The sequence below is a fragment of the Nerophis ophidion genome, linkage group LG04 (assembly GCF_033978795.1).
Source record: "Nerophis ophidion isolate RoL-2023_Sa linkage group LG04, RoL_Noph_v1.0, whole genome shotgun sequence".
Taxonomy (NCBI): Eukaryota; Metazoa; Chordata; class Actinopteri; order Syngnathiformes; family Syngnathidae; genus Nerophis; species Nerophis ophidion.
The window spans coordinates 85,920,419-85,936,093 of NC_084614.1; the positions used below are offsets into that span (position 1 = coordinate 85,920,419).

The 15,675-nt window shown below is 39.2% G+C and overlaps 1 protein-coding gene across 1 annotated transcript; it reads left to right on the forward strand.

Annotated features, from left to right (window-relative positions):
* The first annotated feature begins 883 nt into the window (after window positions 1-883).
* Window positions 884-10,122, forward strand: LOC133550491 (transcription factor COE1-A-like). Its single transcript, XM_061896470.1, has 6 exons — window positions 884-1,665; window positions 1,844-2,000; window positions 4,146-4,209; window positions 4,415-4,470; window positions 4,561-4,634; window positions 9,906-10,122. Exons 1-6 carry the CDS (start codon window positions 1,547-1,549, stop codon window positions 10,120-10,122), a joined length of 687 nt encoding a protein of 228 aa, XP_061752454.1. The 5' UTR covers window positions 884-1,546.
* Window positions 10,123-15,675: the final 5,553 nt, after the last annotated feature.

The following is a 15,675-nucleotide window of genomic DNA, read 5'->3' on the forward strand; positions in this document are numbered from 1 at the left end:
CTATTCTCTCACATCAAAACTCATGTTATTTCTCTAACATAAAAAATTATGTTCTTTCTCTCTAATATAAAAAATTATGTTCTTTCTAACATCAACATTTTTGTCTTTTCTCTTGAAAATCAAAACTAATGCCATCTCTCACTAACATCAACATTTATGGCTTTTCTCTCAAACATCAAAACTCATGCTATTTATCTCCAACATAAAAAATCATGTTGTTTCTCTCTAACATTAAAAATGTATCCAGTTTCTAACATCAAAATTCATGTTATTTCTCACTAACATCAAAATTCATATTATTTCTCTCCAACATCAGACTTCATCACATTTCTCTTAAACATCATGAAACTTCATGCTTTTTTCCTCCAACACAAACTTCATGCTATTTCCCTTCCATCATGAAACTTAATTTTCTCTCAAACATCAAAACTCATGTCATTTCTCTCTAACATAAACATTCATGTTATTTCTCTCCAACATAAAAAATCATGTTATTTCTCTCTAACATTAAAATGTATGCAGTTTCTAACATAAAAATTCATGTTATTTCTCTCTTAACATCAAAATTAATCACATTTCTCTTAAACATCATGAAACTTCATGTTTTTTTCCTCCAACACAAACTTCATGCTATTTCCCTTCCATCATGAAACTTAATTTTCTCTCAAACATCAAAACTCATGCTATTTCTCGCTAACATAAACATTCATGTTATTTCTCTCTAACATCAAAATGTATTTAATTTCTCTCTAACATCAAAATTCATGTTACTTTTCTCTAACATCCACATTTATATCTATTCTCTCACATCAAAACTCATGTTATTTCACTAACATAAAAAAACATGTTCTTTCTCTCTAACATAAAAAATGATGTTCTTTCTTTCTAACATCAACATTTATGGCTTTTCTCTCAAACATCAAAACTCATGCTATTTATCTCCAACATAAAAAAATCATGTTATTTCTCTCTAACATTAAAAATGTATGCAGTTTCTAACATGAAAATTCATGTTGTTTCTCTCTAACATTAACATGTATGTCTTTTCTCTCTAACAGCAAGATTTATGTATTTTCTCTCTAACAGCAAGATTTCATCACATTTCTCTTAAACATCTTGAAACTTCACTTTTTTCCTCCAACACAAACTTCATGTTATTTCCCCTCCATCATGAAACTTATTTCCCTCATCATCAAACTTCAGAGCAACACACGTCCACTCCACTCACGGGGGGGCGTGGCCTCTCATCCTGGACACGCCCACCAAGTCCCCTCTAGCCCCTCACCGTACCCCCCGCCCGCTCCCCGTGGCGGGAGAAGCCGTGTGCGCTTCCCCACAAGACAGAATCGAGGAAGTCTTCTCCAGAACCTCCTCAGGACCGGACGCGCTGAAGTCAAGTGGACCCTGCAGGACTCCGGTGATGCTGAAGTCGTGGTAGGCGCCACAGACCTTGGACCACCTTTATGGACATTTGCACACCTTGGCCCATGTAGCGCGCGCACCCGCCGGAGGAACAAGTGCCGTGCGCGCCCACAGAGCATCGTCCATGTTCGGCATCCAGCGGAGCGGCGGCAGCCTGAAGGAGGAGCCGCTGGTCGGCATGAACGCCGTCCGGGGCTGGATGCAGGGGGGCGGCGTGCTGGACGCTCACACGGCCGCACAAAGGTGAGCACAACCTGACCAACACGCATGATGAACACTTCCTGCTTTGGTACTCATTTTTATAGAATTTTTCAAATGTCAATTTGCAAGAAATTCTTCTGAAGTCCCAAATGAGCACATGCATGAGTATATTCCTGCATGCTTTTGGGGTCCATAAATGTGCGTGTGTGCGTGTCTCCAGCGGAGTGGGTCTGGCCCGGGCCCACTTTGAGAAGCAGCCCCCCTCCAACTTGCGCAAGTCCAACTTCTTCCACTTTGTCCTGGCCTTGTACGACCGCCATGGTCAACCTGTGGAGATCGAGAGGACCACCTTTGTGGACTTCATCGAGAAGGATAAGGTACACACACATTAAATATACATATATATATACACACACACACACATATATATAATATATATGTATGTGTACATATATATGCATATATACACGTGTACATATATATATATACACATATATACATACACACACACATGTGTATATATATACAGTATACACACATACTGTACATATATGCACACACACACACACACACATATATATATATAAAATCTCCTGATGATTGAGGGAACCCCTCATGAAACAGTTCTGTAGAGATGAAGTAGTCTTGTGATTTTTCCCACACCTACATATTGCGCTCTACCACGGTATCGAGCACTATTCTCTGGATAATCCAATCAAGACATATATATATATATATATATATATATATATATATATATACACACACACACACACATATATAATATATATGTATGTGTACATATATATGCATATATACACGTGTACATATATATATACACATAAAATATATGTATACATATATATACACACACATATGTATATATATACAGTATACACACATACTGTACATATATGCACACACACACACACACATATATATATATATATATATATAGGTATATATATATATATATATATATATATATATATATATATATATATATATATATATATACACGGGCTTCACGGTGGCAGAGGGGTTAGTGCGTCTGTCTTACAATACAAAGGTCCTGCAGTCCTGGGTTCAAATCCAGGATCGGTATCTTTCTGTGTGGAGTTTGCATGTTCTCCCCGTGACTACGTGGGTTCCCTCCGGGAACTCCGGCTTCCTCCCACTTCCAAAGACATGCACCTGGGGATAGGTTGATTGGCAACACTAAATGGTCCCTAGTGTGTGAATGTGAGTGTGAATGTTGTCCGTCTATCTGTGTTGGCCCTGCGATGAGGTGGCGACTTGTCCAGGGTGTACCCCGCCTTCCGCCCGATTGTAGCTGAGATAGGCGCCAGCGCCCCCCGCGACCCCGAAGGGTATAAGTGGTAGGAAATGGATGGATGGATGCATGGTTTTAAAAGTGCTCCCCCTCTGGCCAACATATGAAATAACAAGTGTGTGTGAGAAAATGGATGGATATATATATATATATATATATATATATACACGTACATCCATCGCCTGTATACATACATACATATATGTGTATGTATACACATATTACATATACACATGTATACATATATATGTGTGTATGTATATGTATATTTGTATATATACACATATCCATCCATCCATCCATTTTCTACCGCTTAATCCCTTTTTGGGGTCGCGGGGGGCGCTGGCGCCTATTTCAGCTACAATCGGGCGGAAGGCGGGGTACACCCTGGACAAGTCGCCACCTCATCGCAGGGCCAACACAGATAGACAGACAACATTCACACACTAGGGCCAATTTTAGTGTTGCCAATCAACCTATCCCCAGGTGCATGTATATTTATGCACACACACACATATATGTATATATATATAATATATAGACATATTTAATTATATATGTATATATATATGATATATACATATATATATACATATATGATATATACACACAAACATATATATATATATATATATCTCCATTTTCTACTTTTTGTCCCTTTTAGGGTCGCGGGGGTGCTGACGCCTGTATACATACATACATATACATGTATATATTTGTATATATGCATATATAAACACACACATACATATATTTATATATATATATATTTGTATATATGCATATATATAAACACACATGCATATGTGTATATATATATATATATACACACGTATACATATATAGTTATATATGTATGTATATGTGTGTTTGTATATATATATGTACATTTATATATAAATATTTATATGTATATATATATATATGTGTATATAAAAATGTTTGTATATATATGTGTATATGTATACATGTGTATATATATATATGTATGTATTTGTATATATATATATATATATATACATTTTTTTTTGTAGTTGTTTGTTTTTAATTAATATGTGGCTGAAATGATGCCCGAAAAGAAATGCACGTGACTTCAAAAGAATGACTTCAAGTGGATTATTATTATTTAGAGAGAAAAGTGTGTGTTTAGAAACGTTCTAAGTGTCAAATTAAGAATGTTTGTGTGCAGGAGAGCAGCGGAGAGAAGACTAATAATGGCATCCATTACCGCCTGCAGCTGCTCTACAGTAACGGTTAGTGTGAATACAAAACATGTCTTTAGTTTATGATCACGTCAGCACTGAAGATATTTGTTCAACTTGAATATTTTCACACATCACTCTAATGTGTAATCATGTCGCCGCTCAGCAGTCACGGAATTGTCATTCACATGTTTATTCAATAAATCTCTATATTTCAAAAAAACACACTGTTTCTATTGCTGTCATTTGCAAACAGGCCTCAGGACGGAGCAAGACTTTTTTGTGCGACTCATCGACTCCATGAGCAAACAGGTGAGTGTGCACGCTCACGCACGCACGGACCCACGCGGCCTCTCCCATGCCCTGACGCGCGTACATGTGTGTGTCTTTTTTTTTTTGCAGCCGATCGTGTACGAGGGCCAGGACAAGAATCCCGAGATGTGTCGAGTTCTGCTCACACACGAGATTATGTGCAGGTCAGAACCGCGCGCACGTGCACTGATGATGTCATGAGGACCTGTTCGCCGTAGTCGTTTATGTCTTACCATTGATGCTGTAGTCATAGGACCCAGGGAGTCATTAGTCAACCTTCCCTTGCTGTGCTTTAAAAAAAGGGTGCCGATGAAGTTGAGAATGAGGACGGTGATGAAGAGAAAGCTCATGTGGCAGTTGAGGATGAAATAAAAAAAATATGAGGTTGAAAAGTGATGAGTAGGTTGAGGTTAATGAGTGTTGAAGAGTTTCAGGATAAGAATAAGACGGATGAGGTGGACGATGAGATCGAAAATGATGAGGTTGAAAAGTGATGAGCAGGTTGATAATAATGAGGCGGATGAGTGTTGAAAAATTTCAGCATAAGAATGATGAGGTCGTTGATCATGATGATGGTGATAAGGTTGAGGATGAGAAAATAAATGATGAGGTTGAAAAGCGATGAATATGTTGGGAATACGGGGAGGTTGACGAGGACCATGATCAGATTGTTGAGGATGAAAAATTAGAATGATGAGGTTGAAGAGTGATGAGCAGGTTGAGGAGGTGGATGAGGGTGAGGCGGAGGAGTGTTGAAAAGTTTCGGCATAATGAGAATGATGAGGTTGTTGATGAGGTTGAGAATATAAATAATGAGGTTGAAGAGCGATGAACAAGTTGGGAATAACGGGGAGGTTAATGAGGATGATGATTAGAATGTTGAGGATGAGAATGAAAATGATGAGGTTGAAGAGTGATGAGCAGGTTGAGGATGATGAGGAGGTAGGTGAGGGTGAGGCGGAGGAGTGTTGAAAAGTTTCGGCATAATGAGAATGATGAGGTTGTTGATGATGAGGTTGAGGATGAGAATATAAATGATGAGGTTGAAGAGCGATGAACGAGTTGAGAATAACGGGGAGGTTAATGAGGATGATGATTAGAATGTTGAGAATGAGAATGAAAATGATGAGGTTGAAAAGTGATGAGCAGGTTAATAATAATGAGGCGGATGAGTGTCGGAAAATTTCAGCATAAGAATGATGAGGTCGTTGATCATGATGATGGTGATAAGGTTGAGGATGAGAATATAAATGATGAGGTTGAAGAGCGATGAATATGTTGGGAATACGTTGAGGTTGATGAGGATCTTGATCAGATTGTTGAGGATGAAAAATTAAAATGATGAGGTGGAAGAATGATGATTATGTTGGGAATACGGGAAGGTTGATGAGGACCATGATCAGATTGTAGAGGATGAAAAATTAGAATGATGAGGTGGAAGAGTGATGAGCAGGTTGAGGATGATGAGGAGGTAGATGAGGGTGAGGCGGAGGAGTGTTGAAAAGTTTCGGCTTAATGAGAATGATGAGGTTGTTGATGATGAGGTTGAGAATATAAATAATGAGGTTGAAGAGCGATGAACGAGTTGGGAATAACGGGGAGGTTAATGAGGATGATGATTAGAATGTTGAGGATGAGAATGAAAATTATGAGGTTGAAGAGCGATGAACGAGTTGGGAATAACGAGGAGGTTAATGAGGATGATGATTAGAATGTTGAGGATGAGAATGAAAATGATGAGGTTGAAGAGTGATGAGCAGGTTGATAATAATGAGGAGGTTGATGAGGGTGTGTTGAAAAGTTTCTGCGTAAAAATGAGAATGATGTGGTCGTAGATCATGAGGGTGATAAGGTTGAGAATGAGAATAATGAGGAGGTTGATGAGGGTGAGGCGGAGGAGTGTAGAAAAGTTTCAGCATAAAAATGAAATGATGAGGTCATTGATCATGATGATGATGGTGATAAGGTTGAGGATGAAAATATAAATGATGAGGTTGAAGAGCGATGAACATGTTGAGAAAAACGGGGAGGTTGATGAGGATAATGATTAGAATGTTGAGGATGAAAATAATGAGGTTGAAGAGTGATGAGCAGGCTGAGAATAATGAGGTTGATGAGGATGAGGCGGGTGAGTGTTGAAAAGTTTTAGCATAAGAATGAGAATGATGAGGTCGTTGATCATGATGATGAGGATGGTGATAAGGTTGAGGATGAGAATATAAATGATGAGGTTGAATAGTGATGAACATGTTGAGAATAACGGGGAGGTTGAGGCGGATGAGGATTAAAATGTTGAGGATGAGAATGAAAATGACAAGGTTGAAGAGTGATGAGCAGGTTGAGAATGATGATGCGGTTGATGAGTGTCGAAAAGTTTCAGGATGAGAATGAGCAAGAAGTTGAATATGATGATGACGATAAGGAGGAGAATGAAAATGATGAGTTTGAAAAATGATGATCAGGTTGAGAATAATGAGGTTGATGAGGATGAGGCAGATGATTGTTGAAAATGTTCGGCATGAGAATGATGAGGTTGTTCATCATGATAAGGTTGAGGATGAAAATATAAATGATGAGGTTGAAGAGTGATGAACATGTTGAGAATAACGGGGAGGTTGATGAGGATGATGATTAGAATGTTGAGGAAGAGAATGAAAATTATGAGGTTGAAGAGTGATGAGCAGGTTGAGAATGATGATGCGGTTGATGATGAGTGTTTAAAGGTTCTGGATGAGAATGCGCATGAGATTTTATATGATGATAATGATGATAAGGTTGAGGTGGAGTGTGATGATGATGATAAGGTTGAGGATGAGAATGAAATTGATGAGGTTGAAGAGTGATGAGCAGGTTGTGAATAACGAGGAGGTTGCTAACGATGACACGGATGAGTGTTGAAAAGTTTCAGCATAAGAATGAGAATGATGAGGTCGTTGATCATGATGATGATAAGGTTAAGGATGAGAATATAAATGATGAGGTTGAAAAGTGATGAGCAGGTTGAGAATAATGAGGAGATTGATGAAGATGAGGCGGATGAGTGTTGATAAGTTTCAGCATAAGAATGACAATGATGAGGTTGTTGATGGTGATAAGGTTGAGGATGAGAATATAAATGATGAGGTTGAAGAGTGATTAACATGTTGAGAATAACAGGGAGGTTGATGAGGGTGATGATTAGAAGGTTGAGGATGAGAATGAAAATGATGAGGTTGAAGAGTGATGAGCATGTTTGGAATATTGAGGAGGTTGATGATGAGTGTTGAAAAGTTTCAGGATGAGAATGATCACGAGGTTCAATGTGATGATGATGATAAGGTTGAGGATGATAATGAGAATGATGAGGTAGCAAAGTTTTGAGCATGTTTAGAATAATGAGATTGATGAATGTTAAAAAGTTTCAGGATGAGAATGAGCATGATAATGACGATGATAAGGTTGAAGATGAGAATACAATTGATAAGGTTAAAGAGTGATGAGAAGGTGGAGAATATTGATGCGGTTGATGAGGATGATAATGAAGAGGTTGATAATAAGTGTTGAAAAGTTTCAGGATGACAATGAGGATGATAAGGTTGATGATGATAATGTTAAGGATGAGAATAAAAATGAAGAGATTGAAGAGTGATAAGCAGGTTGAGAATAATCAGGAGGTTTATGATGAGTGTTGAAGGGTTCCAGAATGACAATGATGAGGTTGATGTTGAGGATGATGATAAGGTTGAGAATGTGAATGAAAATGATGAGGTTGAATACTGATGAGGAGGTTGATGATGAGTGTTGAACAGTTTCAGGATAAGAATGAGCATGATGAGGTTAATGACGATGATGATGATGATAAGGTTGAGGATGAGAATAAAATGATGAGGTTGAAGAGTGATGAGCTGGTTGAGAATAATGAAGAGGTTGATTAGAAAGATGATGATGAGATTAATAACGAGTGTTGAAGAGTTTCAGGATGATATTTTGCACGATGACGGTGATAAAGATGAGTATTAAAATGTTGAGGTTGATGAGTGATGAGTAAGTTGGGAATGATGATGAGAATAAAGATTAGATTGATGAGAATGATGAGCAGGAGGTCGAGTGATGCCAAGTTCTACATGATAATGATGAGGTTGATGATGATGAAAGAATGAGAATGAACACAATGAGGTCGAGGAGTGATAATACATTTGAAAATGATGATGAGAATAATGAGGAGGTTTGATGATGACGATGGCCAACTTTGATGAGGATTATGAGGGGGTGGACGAAGAAAACAATGATGAGGATGAGGATGATGAAAAGAATCATGAGGAGGTTTCAATCAATCAATCAATGTTTATTTATATAGCCCCAAATCACAAATGTCTCAAAGGACTGCACAAATCATTACGACTACAACATCCTCGGAAGAACCCACAAAAGGGCAAGGAAAACTCACACCCAGTGGGCAGGGAGAATTCACATCCAGTGGGACGCCAGCGACAATGCTGACTATGAGAAACCTTGGAGAGGACCTCAGATGTGGGCAACCCCCCCCCTCTAGGGGACCGAAAGCAATGGATGTCGAGCGGGTCTAACATGATACTGTGAAAGTTCAATCCATAGTGGCTCCAAGACAGCAGTGAGAGTCCCGTCCACAGGAAACCATCTCAAGCGGATCAGCAGCGTAGAGATGTCCCCAACCGATACAGGCGAGCGGTCCATCCTGGGTCCCGACGAGCGGTCCATCCTGGGTCTCGGCTCTGGACAGTCAGTACTTCATCCATGGTCATCGGACCGGACCCCCTCCACAAGGGAGGGGGGGACATAGGAGAAAGAAAAGAAGCGGCAGATCAACTGGTCTAAAAAGGAGGTCTATTTAAAGGCTAGAGTATACAGATGAGTTTTAAGATGAGACTTAAATGCTTAAATGGTTTGATGAGGACGATGAGGAGGTGGACGATGAGAACATTGATGAAGTTGATGCTGAGAATGATGTGGAGGATGATGAGAATAATGAGGAGATTTGATGATGATGGTCAAGTTTGATGAGGATGATGAGAATAATGACGAGGTTTGATGATGACGATGGTCGAGTTGGATGAGGATGACGAGGAGGTGGACGATGAGAATAATGAGACGGTGGATGATGAGAGTTTGAGGATGTCGAGGGGACTGATGTTGTGATCACACCTGTGAGTGGGCGTGGCCTAGGTGTGACGTCACAGGTGCTCACAGAGTGTTGACAAGTGTCACCATTCCGCTGCCGCTGTTGTTGCTCGCACTGGGAAAAATGTTCCGACGGAACTTTCTATTTCTGTCTGAGACCACCCGCTCCTCTCTGCACCTTTGATCAACACACACACACACACACACACACACACACACACACACACACACACACACACACACACACACACACACACACACGCACACACACACGCACTAACAGCTGTTTTCTCTCACAGTCGCTGCTGTGACAAGAAGAGTTGTGGAAATCGCAACGAGACGCCGTCAGACCCAGTCATCATCGACAGGTACTGTGTGTCACTTCCACTTTCTCAAGTACACACACGTGTGGTGCGCAGACACACACACACACACACACACACACACACACAAAGAGACATGTACACAGAGCTATGCGTTGACAGCTTGGAGTCAAAAATCAATTCTTACATGTGACATCACCACACACACACACACACACACACACACACACACACACACACACACACACACACACACACCCCTCCCCCCACCATTTTCTACAGAAAAATAGGTCATGAGTGGAAGAAAGGGAACATAGAAGAAGTGAAAGAAGTTTGAATCCTATTTTGCAAACTTTTTTTTTTTTTTTTTATCATCAGCTTCTTCTTCCTGTTCCTCATGCGTTGTGATGAGACAACTCATGTTTCCCTTCAACTACTTCAAATGTTTCTTTTCTGGGCTAGAAATAGTCTGGTCTGTGTGTGTGTGTGTGTGTGTGTGTGTGTGTGTGTTTGGCGGGGCCTTGGCGAAGATGGAATGTGAAGGTTACCGTGGATACCGTGGGATACTTCCTGTCAGTGTGCGTTCACAGCCTCTCACTTTAACATCTGGACAACATGTGGAGCTGTGTGTGTGTGTGAGCATGTGTGTGTGTGTGTGTGAGGGGGGGGGGGGGGGGGGGGGCGTGAGACCGCCGAGCTGTGATGTCATCAGCCTCTCAGTAAGCCATGTGACTCATGCACACATCACAGTGACATCACTTCCTTAATGACAATCCTCAACACACGCCCATGTGATGCACGTGCACAACACACACACACACACACACACACACAAGTATCCAGTCTCTTCACGCCCAGACATAAAGTTTTATTCCCACATTTTGTGTGTGTGCGAGTGGGGGCGTGCACATGTGATTGACAGCCCATTCTACTGTGTGTGTGTTTGTGTGTGTGTGTGTGTGTGTGTGTGTGTGTGTGGTCCACTTAATCCATGTTGTAGCGCTGCAAGCGTCCCGGTTAGGGTTAATAGAAGGTTAACGAGATGCAGCGATATCCTATCACACGCCTGCTTGACTGCAAAAGAAGTGCGTGCGTGTGTGTGTGTGTGTGTGTGTGTGTGTGTGTGTGTGTGTGTGTGTGTGTGTGTGTGTGTGTGTGTGTGTGTGTGTGTGTGTGTGTGTGTGTGTGTGTGTGTGTTTTGTCTTAGTGTGGCCCTGCAGCACCTCACCCTCGCACTAATAGGCTCAATGTGTGTGTGTGTGTGTGTGTGTGTGTGTGTGTGTGTGTGTGTGTGTGTGTGTGTGTGTGTGTGTGTGTGTGTGTGTGTGTGTTTCTTCACACACCCCAGCCAGCATTAGACCAGTGTTTCTTAACCATAGGGCCAGGGCCCATTGGTGGGCCGCAAACACCCTCTAGAGCAGAGGTAGGCAACCCAAAATGTTGAAAGAGCCATCCATCCATCCATTTTCTACCGCTTATTCCCTTTCGGGGTCGCGGGGGGGTGCTGGCGCCTATCTCAGCTACAATCGGGCGGAAGGCGGGGTACACCCTGGACAAGTCGCCACCTCATCACAGGGCTGAAAGAGCCATATTGGACCGAAAATACAAAAACAAATCTGTCTGGAGCCGCAAAGAATTAAAAGCCATATTACAGACAGATAGTGTGTCATGAGATATAAATTGAAGTAAGAGGACTTAAAGGAAACTAAATGAGCTCAAATGTAGCTACAAATGAGGCATAATGATGCTATGTGTACATACAGCTAGCCTAAATAGCATGTTAGCATCGATTAGCTTGCAGTAATGCAGGGACCAAATATGTCTGATTAGCATTCCACACTTTTATGCATTCACGCACAACATTAAAAGTTCGGCGGGCAAAATGAGACAGAAAAAGAAGTAGCATAAAACACGTCCTAGAAAGTCGGAGAAATTTGTACATGTAAACAAACTACGGTGAGTTCAAGGACGGCCAAAATCAGTAGGACAACACGGCGCTCGCCAAATACTCGAATCAGTGAAGCATGTTTAATGTAAACAGCGTGCTTTATAGCAATTAAGGAGGTTTGTGTCATGTTTGTCTTCCCGAAAAAACTATATTAAAACAAAAACGTATGGTTTTCACCTCATTTTTTGCCATTTTTCATACATTTTTGTATGAAAGAGCTGCATGCGTTTCTAGAGCCGAGCCGCGGGTTGCCGACCCCTGTCCTAGAGCAGTGGTTCTCGAACTTTTTTCAGTGATGTACCCCCTGTGAACATTTTTTTTAATTCAAGTACCCCCTAATCAGAGCAAAGCATTTTTGGTTGGAAAAAAAGAGAGCACTCTGTCATCAGTTTCTGATTTATTAATTTGTATAACAGTGCAAAATATTGCTCATTTGTAGTGGTCTTTCTTGAACTATTTGGAAAAAAAAGATATAAAAATAACTAAAAACTTGTTGAAAAATAAACAAGTGATTCAATTATAAATAAAGATTTCTACACATAGAAGTAATCATCAATTTGAAGTGGCCTCTTTAAGATCCATCTGGATTCATCAACTTAATTCTAAACATTTCTTCACAAACAAACAAATCTTTAACATCAATATTTATGGAACATGCCCACAAAAAATGTAGCTGTCAACACTTAATATTGCATTGTTGCATTTCTTTTCACAGTTTATGAACTTACATTCATATTTTCTTGAAGTATTATTCAACAAAAATACTTATAAAGGAATTTTGAATTGTTGCTATTTTTAGAATATTTAAAAAAAATCTCTCGTACCCCTTGGCATGCCTTCAAGTACCCCCAGGGGTACGCGTACCCCCATTTGAGAACCACCGCCCTAGAGGGCTGCCAAAAAACATGATTTTTTTCAGCTGTACTCAGTTGTAATACACTTTTACACCACTTGTGGCAGTAATGACAATATCAAACAAACAGAAGAAGTCTGGCGCTAAAGTCATAGAAGTTTCTGATCGGCGCAAAAAATTATGACTAAAGTGGTGAAGCTGGATTTTTATTTGCACCTTTATTTTATTGACAGTTTATTTAAGAAACATTAATTTGTTTAGTTTTTGTAATTTAGCACATAATAAATGTTAAAAAAATAAAATTTAAAAAAAGTCGGTATATTTGGTTAGGGCTAGTACCAACCCGGGGGTCGGCAACCAAAAACGTTAATGTATTTTAGCACATAATAAATGTAAAAAAATAAAATGTTGGTATATTTGGTTAGGGCTAGTACCAACCCAGGGGTCGACAACCAAAAACGTTTATGTATTTTAGTACATAATTAAAAAAATAAAAATAAAAAAAATAAAAAGTCGGTATATTTGGTTAGGGCTAGTACCAACCCAGGGGTCGACAACCAAAAACATTTATGTATTTTAGTACATAATAAATAAATAAAAAATAGAATAAAAAGTCGGAATATTTGGTTAGTGCTAGTGCCAACCCAGGGGTCGGCAACCAAAAACATTTATGTATTTTAGCAGATAATAAATGTAAAAAAAAATCAAATAAAAAGTCGGTATATTTGGTTAGGGTTAGTACCAACCCAGGGGTCGGCAACCATAAACGTTTATGTATTTTAGCACATGATAAATGTAAAAAAAATATATATATAAAAAGTCGGTATATTTGGTTAGGGCTAGTACCAACCCAGGGGTCGGCAGCCAAAAACGTTAATGTATTTTAGCACATAATAAATGTAAAAAAAATTAAAATGTCAGTATATTTTGTTAGGGCTAGTACCAACCCAGGGGTCGGCAACCAAAAACGTTTATGTATTTTAGCACATAGTAAATGTTAAAAATAATAAAATAAAAAGTCTGTATATTTGGTTAGGGCTAGTACCAACCCAGGGGTCGGCAACCAAAAACGTTTATGTATTTTAGCACATAATAAATGTAAAAAAAATTATAATGTCAGTATATTTTGTTAGGGCTAGTACCAACCCAGGGGGCGGCAACAAAAAACATTTATGTATTTTAGCACATAATAAATGTAAAAAAAAATAAAAAATAAAAAGTGGGTGTATTTGGTTAGTGCTAGCACCAACCCAGGGGTAGACAACCAAAAACGTTTATGTATTTTAGTACATAATAAAAATAAAAATAAAGTAAAATAAAAAGTCGGTATATTTGGTTAGGGTTAATACCAACCCAGGGGTCGACAACCAAAAACGTTTATGTATTTTAGTACATAATAATAAAAATAAAAAAATAGAATAAAAAGTCGGTATATTTGGTTAAGGTTGGTGCCAACCCAGGGGTCGGCAACCAAAAACGTTTATGTATTTTAGCACATAATAAATGTTAAAAATAATAAAATTAAAAGTCGGTATATTTGGTTAGTGCTAGTACCAACCCAGGGGTCGGCAACCAAAAACGTTTATGTATTTTAGCACATAATAAATGTTAAAAATAATAAAATTAAAAGTCGGTATATTTGGTTAGTGCTAGTACCAACCCAGGGGTCGGCAACCATAAACGTTTATGTATTTTAGCACATAATAAATGTAAAAAAATATATATATAAAAAGTCGGTATATTTGGTTAGTGCTAGTACCAACCCAGGGGTCGGCAGCCCAAAACGTTTATGTATTTTAGCACATAATAAATGTAAAAAAAATTAAAATGTCAGTATATTTTGTTAGGGTTAGTCCCAACACAGGGGTCGGCAACCAAACACGTTTATGTATTTTAGCACATAATAAATGTAAAAAAATAAATAAAATAAAATGTCGGTATATTTGGTTAAGGCTAGTACCAACCCTGGGGTCGGCAACCAAAAACTTTTATGTATTTTAGCACATAATAAATGTAAAAAAAAATCGAATAAAAAGTCGGTATATTTGGTTAGTGCTAGTACCAACCCAGGGGTCGACAACCAAAAACGTTTCTGTATTTTAGTACATAATAAATAAATAAAAAATGTAATAAAAAGTCGGTATATTTGGTTAGGGTTAGTACCAACCCAGGGGTCGGCAACCAAAAACGTTGAAAGAGCCATATTGGACCAAAAATACAAACAACTAATTGGTCCGGCGCCGCAAAAAAAATAAAAAACTTATGTAAGTGTTATAATGAAGGCAACACATTAAGTAAGTGTCTCAGAGGGTTCGATAACTCCTGGTAATTACTGGCTTAAAACTGCCAAAGGTATAGATGTGTGTGTCCGAGTTAAAGGAAAGCACAGTCTGTCTTCTCCCAATAGATTTATTATACAGTCTTTGCAAGCCGGGTAACATTTGCTGTGGTCTGGAACAACATGGTGACATTTGCTGTGGTCTGGAACAACATGGTGACATTTGCTGTGGTCTGGAACAACATGGTGACGTTTGTTGTGGTTTCGAACAACATGGTGACGTTTGCTGTGGTCTGGAACAACATGGTGACGTTTGCTGTGGTCTGGAACAACATGGTGACGTTTGCTGTGGTCTGGAACAACATGGTGACATTTGCTGTGGTCTGGAACAACATGGTGACGTTTGCTGTGGTTTCGAACAACATGGTGATGCTTGCTGTGGTCTGGAACAACATGGTGGTGTTTGCTGTGGTCTGGAACAACGTGGTGGCGTTTGCTGTGGTCTGGAACAACACGGCACACAATCAAAAATGCAGCCGATATTACATACAGATAATGTGTCACAAGACATGCAAATATAAATTAAATACACAGAGGACATAAGTTAAATGAACTCAAATATATCTACAAACAAAGCATAATGGTGCAATATGTGCACAAAGCCAGC

Coding starts and splice junctions, on each gene's coding strand:
- LOC133550491 (XM_061896470.1), top strand. CDS start 1,547: ATGTTCGGCATCCAGCGGAGCGGCGGCAGCCTGAAGGAGGAGCCGCTG. Junction 1,666..1,843: donor GCTCACACGGCCGCACAAAG/GTGAGCACAACC, acceptor GCGTGTCTCCAG/CGGAGTGGGTCTGGCCCGGG. Junction 4,635..9,905: donor ACACACGAGATTATGTGCAG/GTCAGAACCGCG, acceptor TTTCTCTCACAG/TCGCTGCTGTGACAAGAAGA.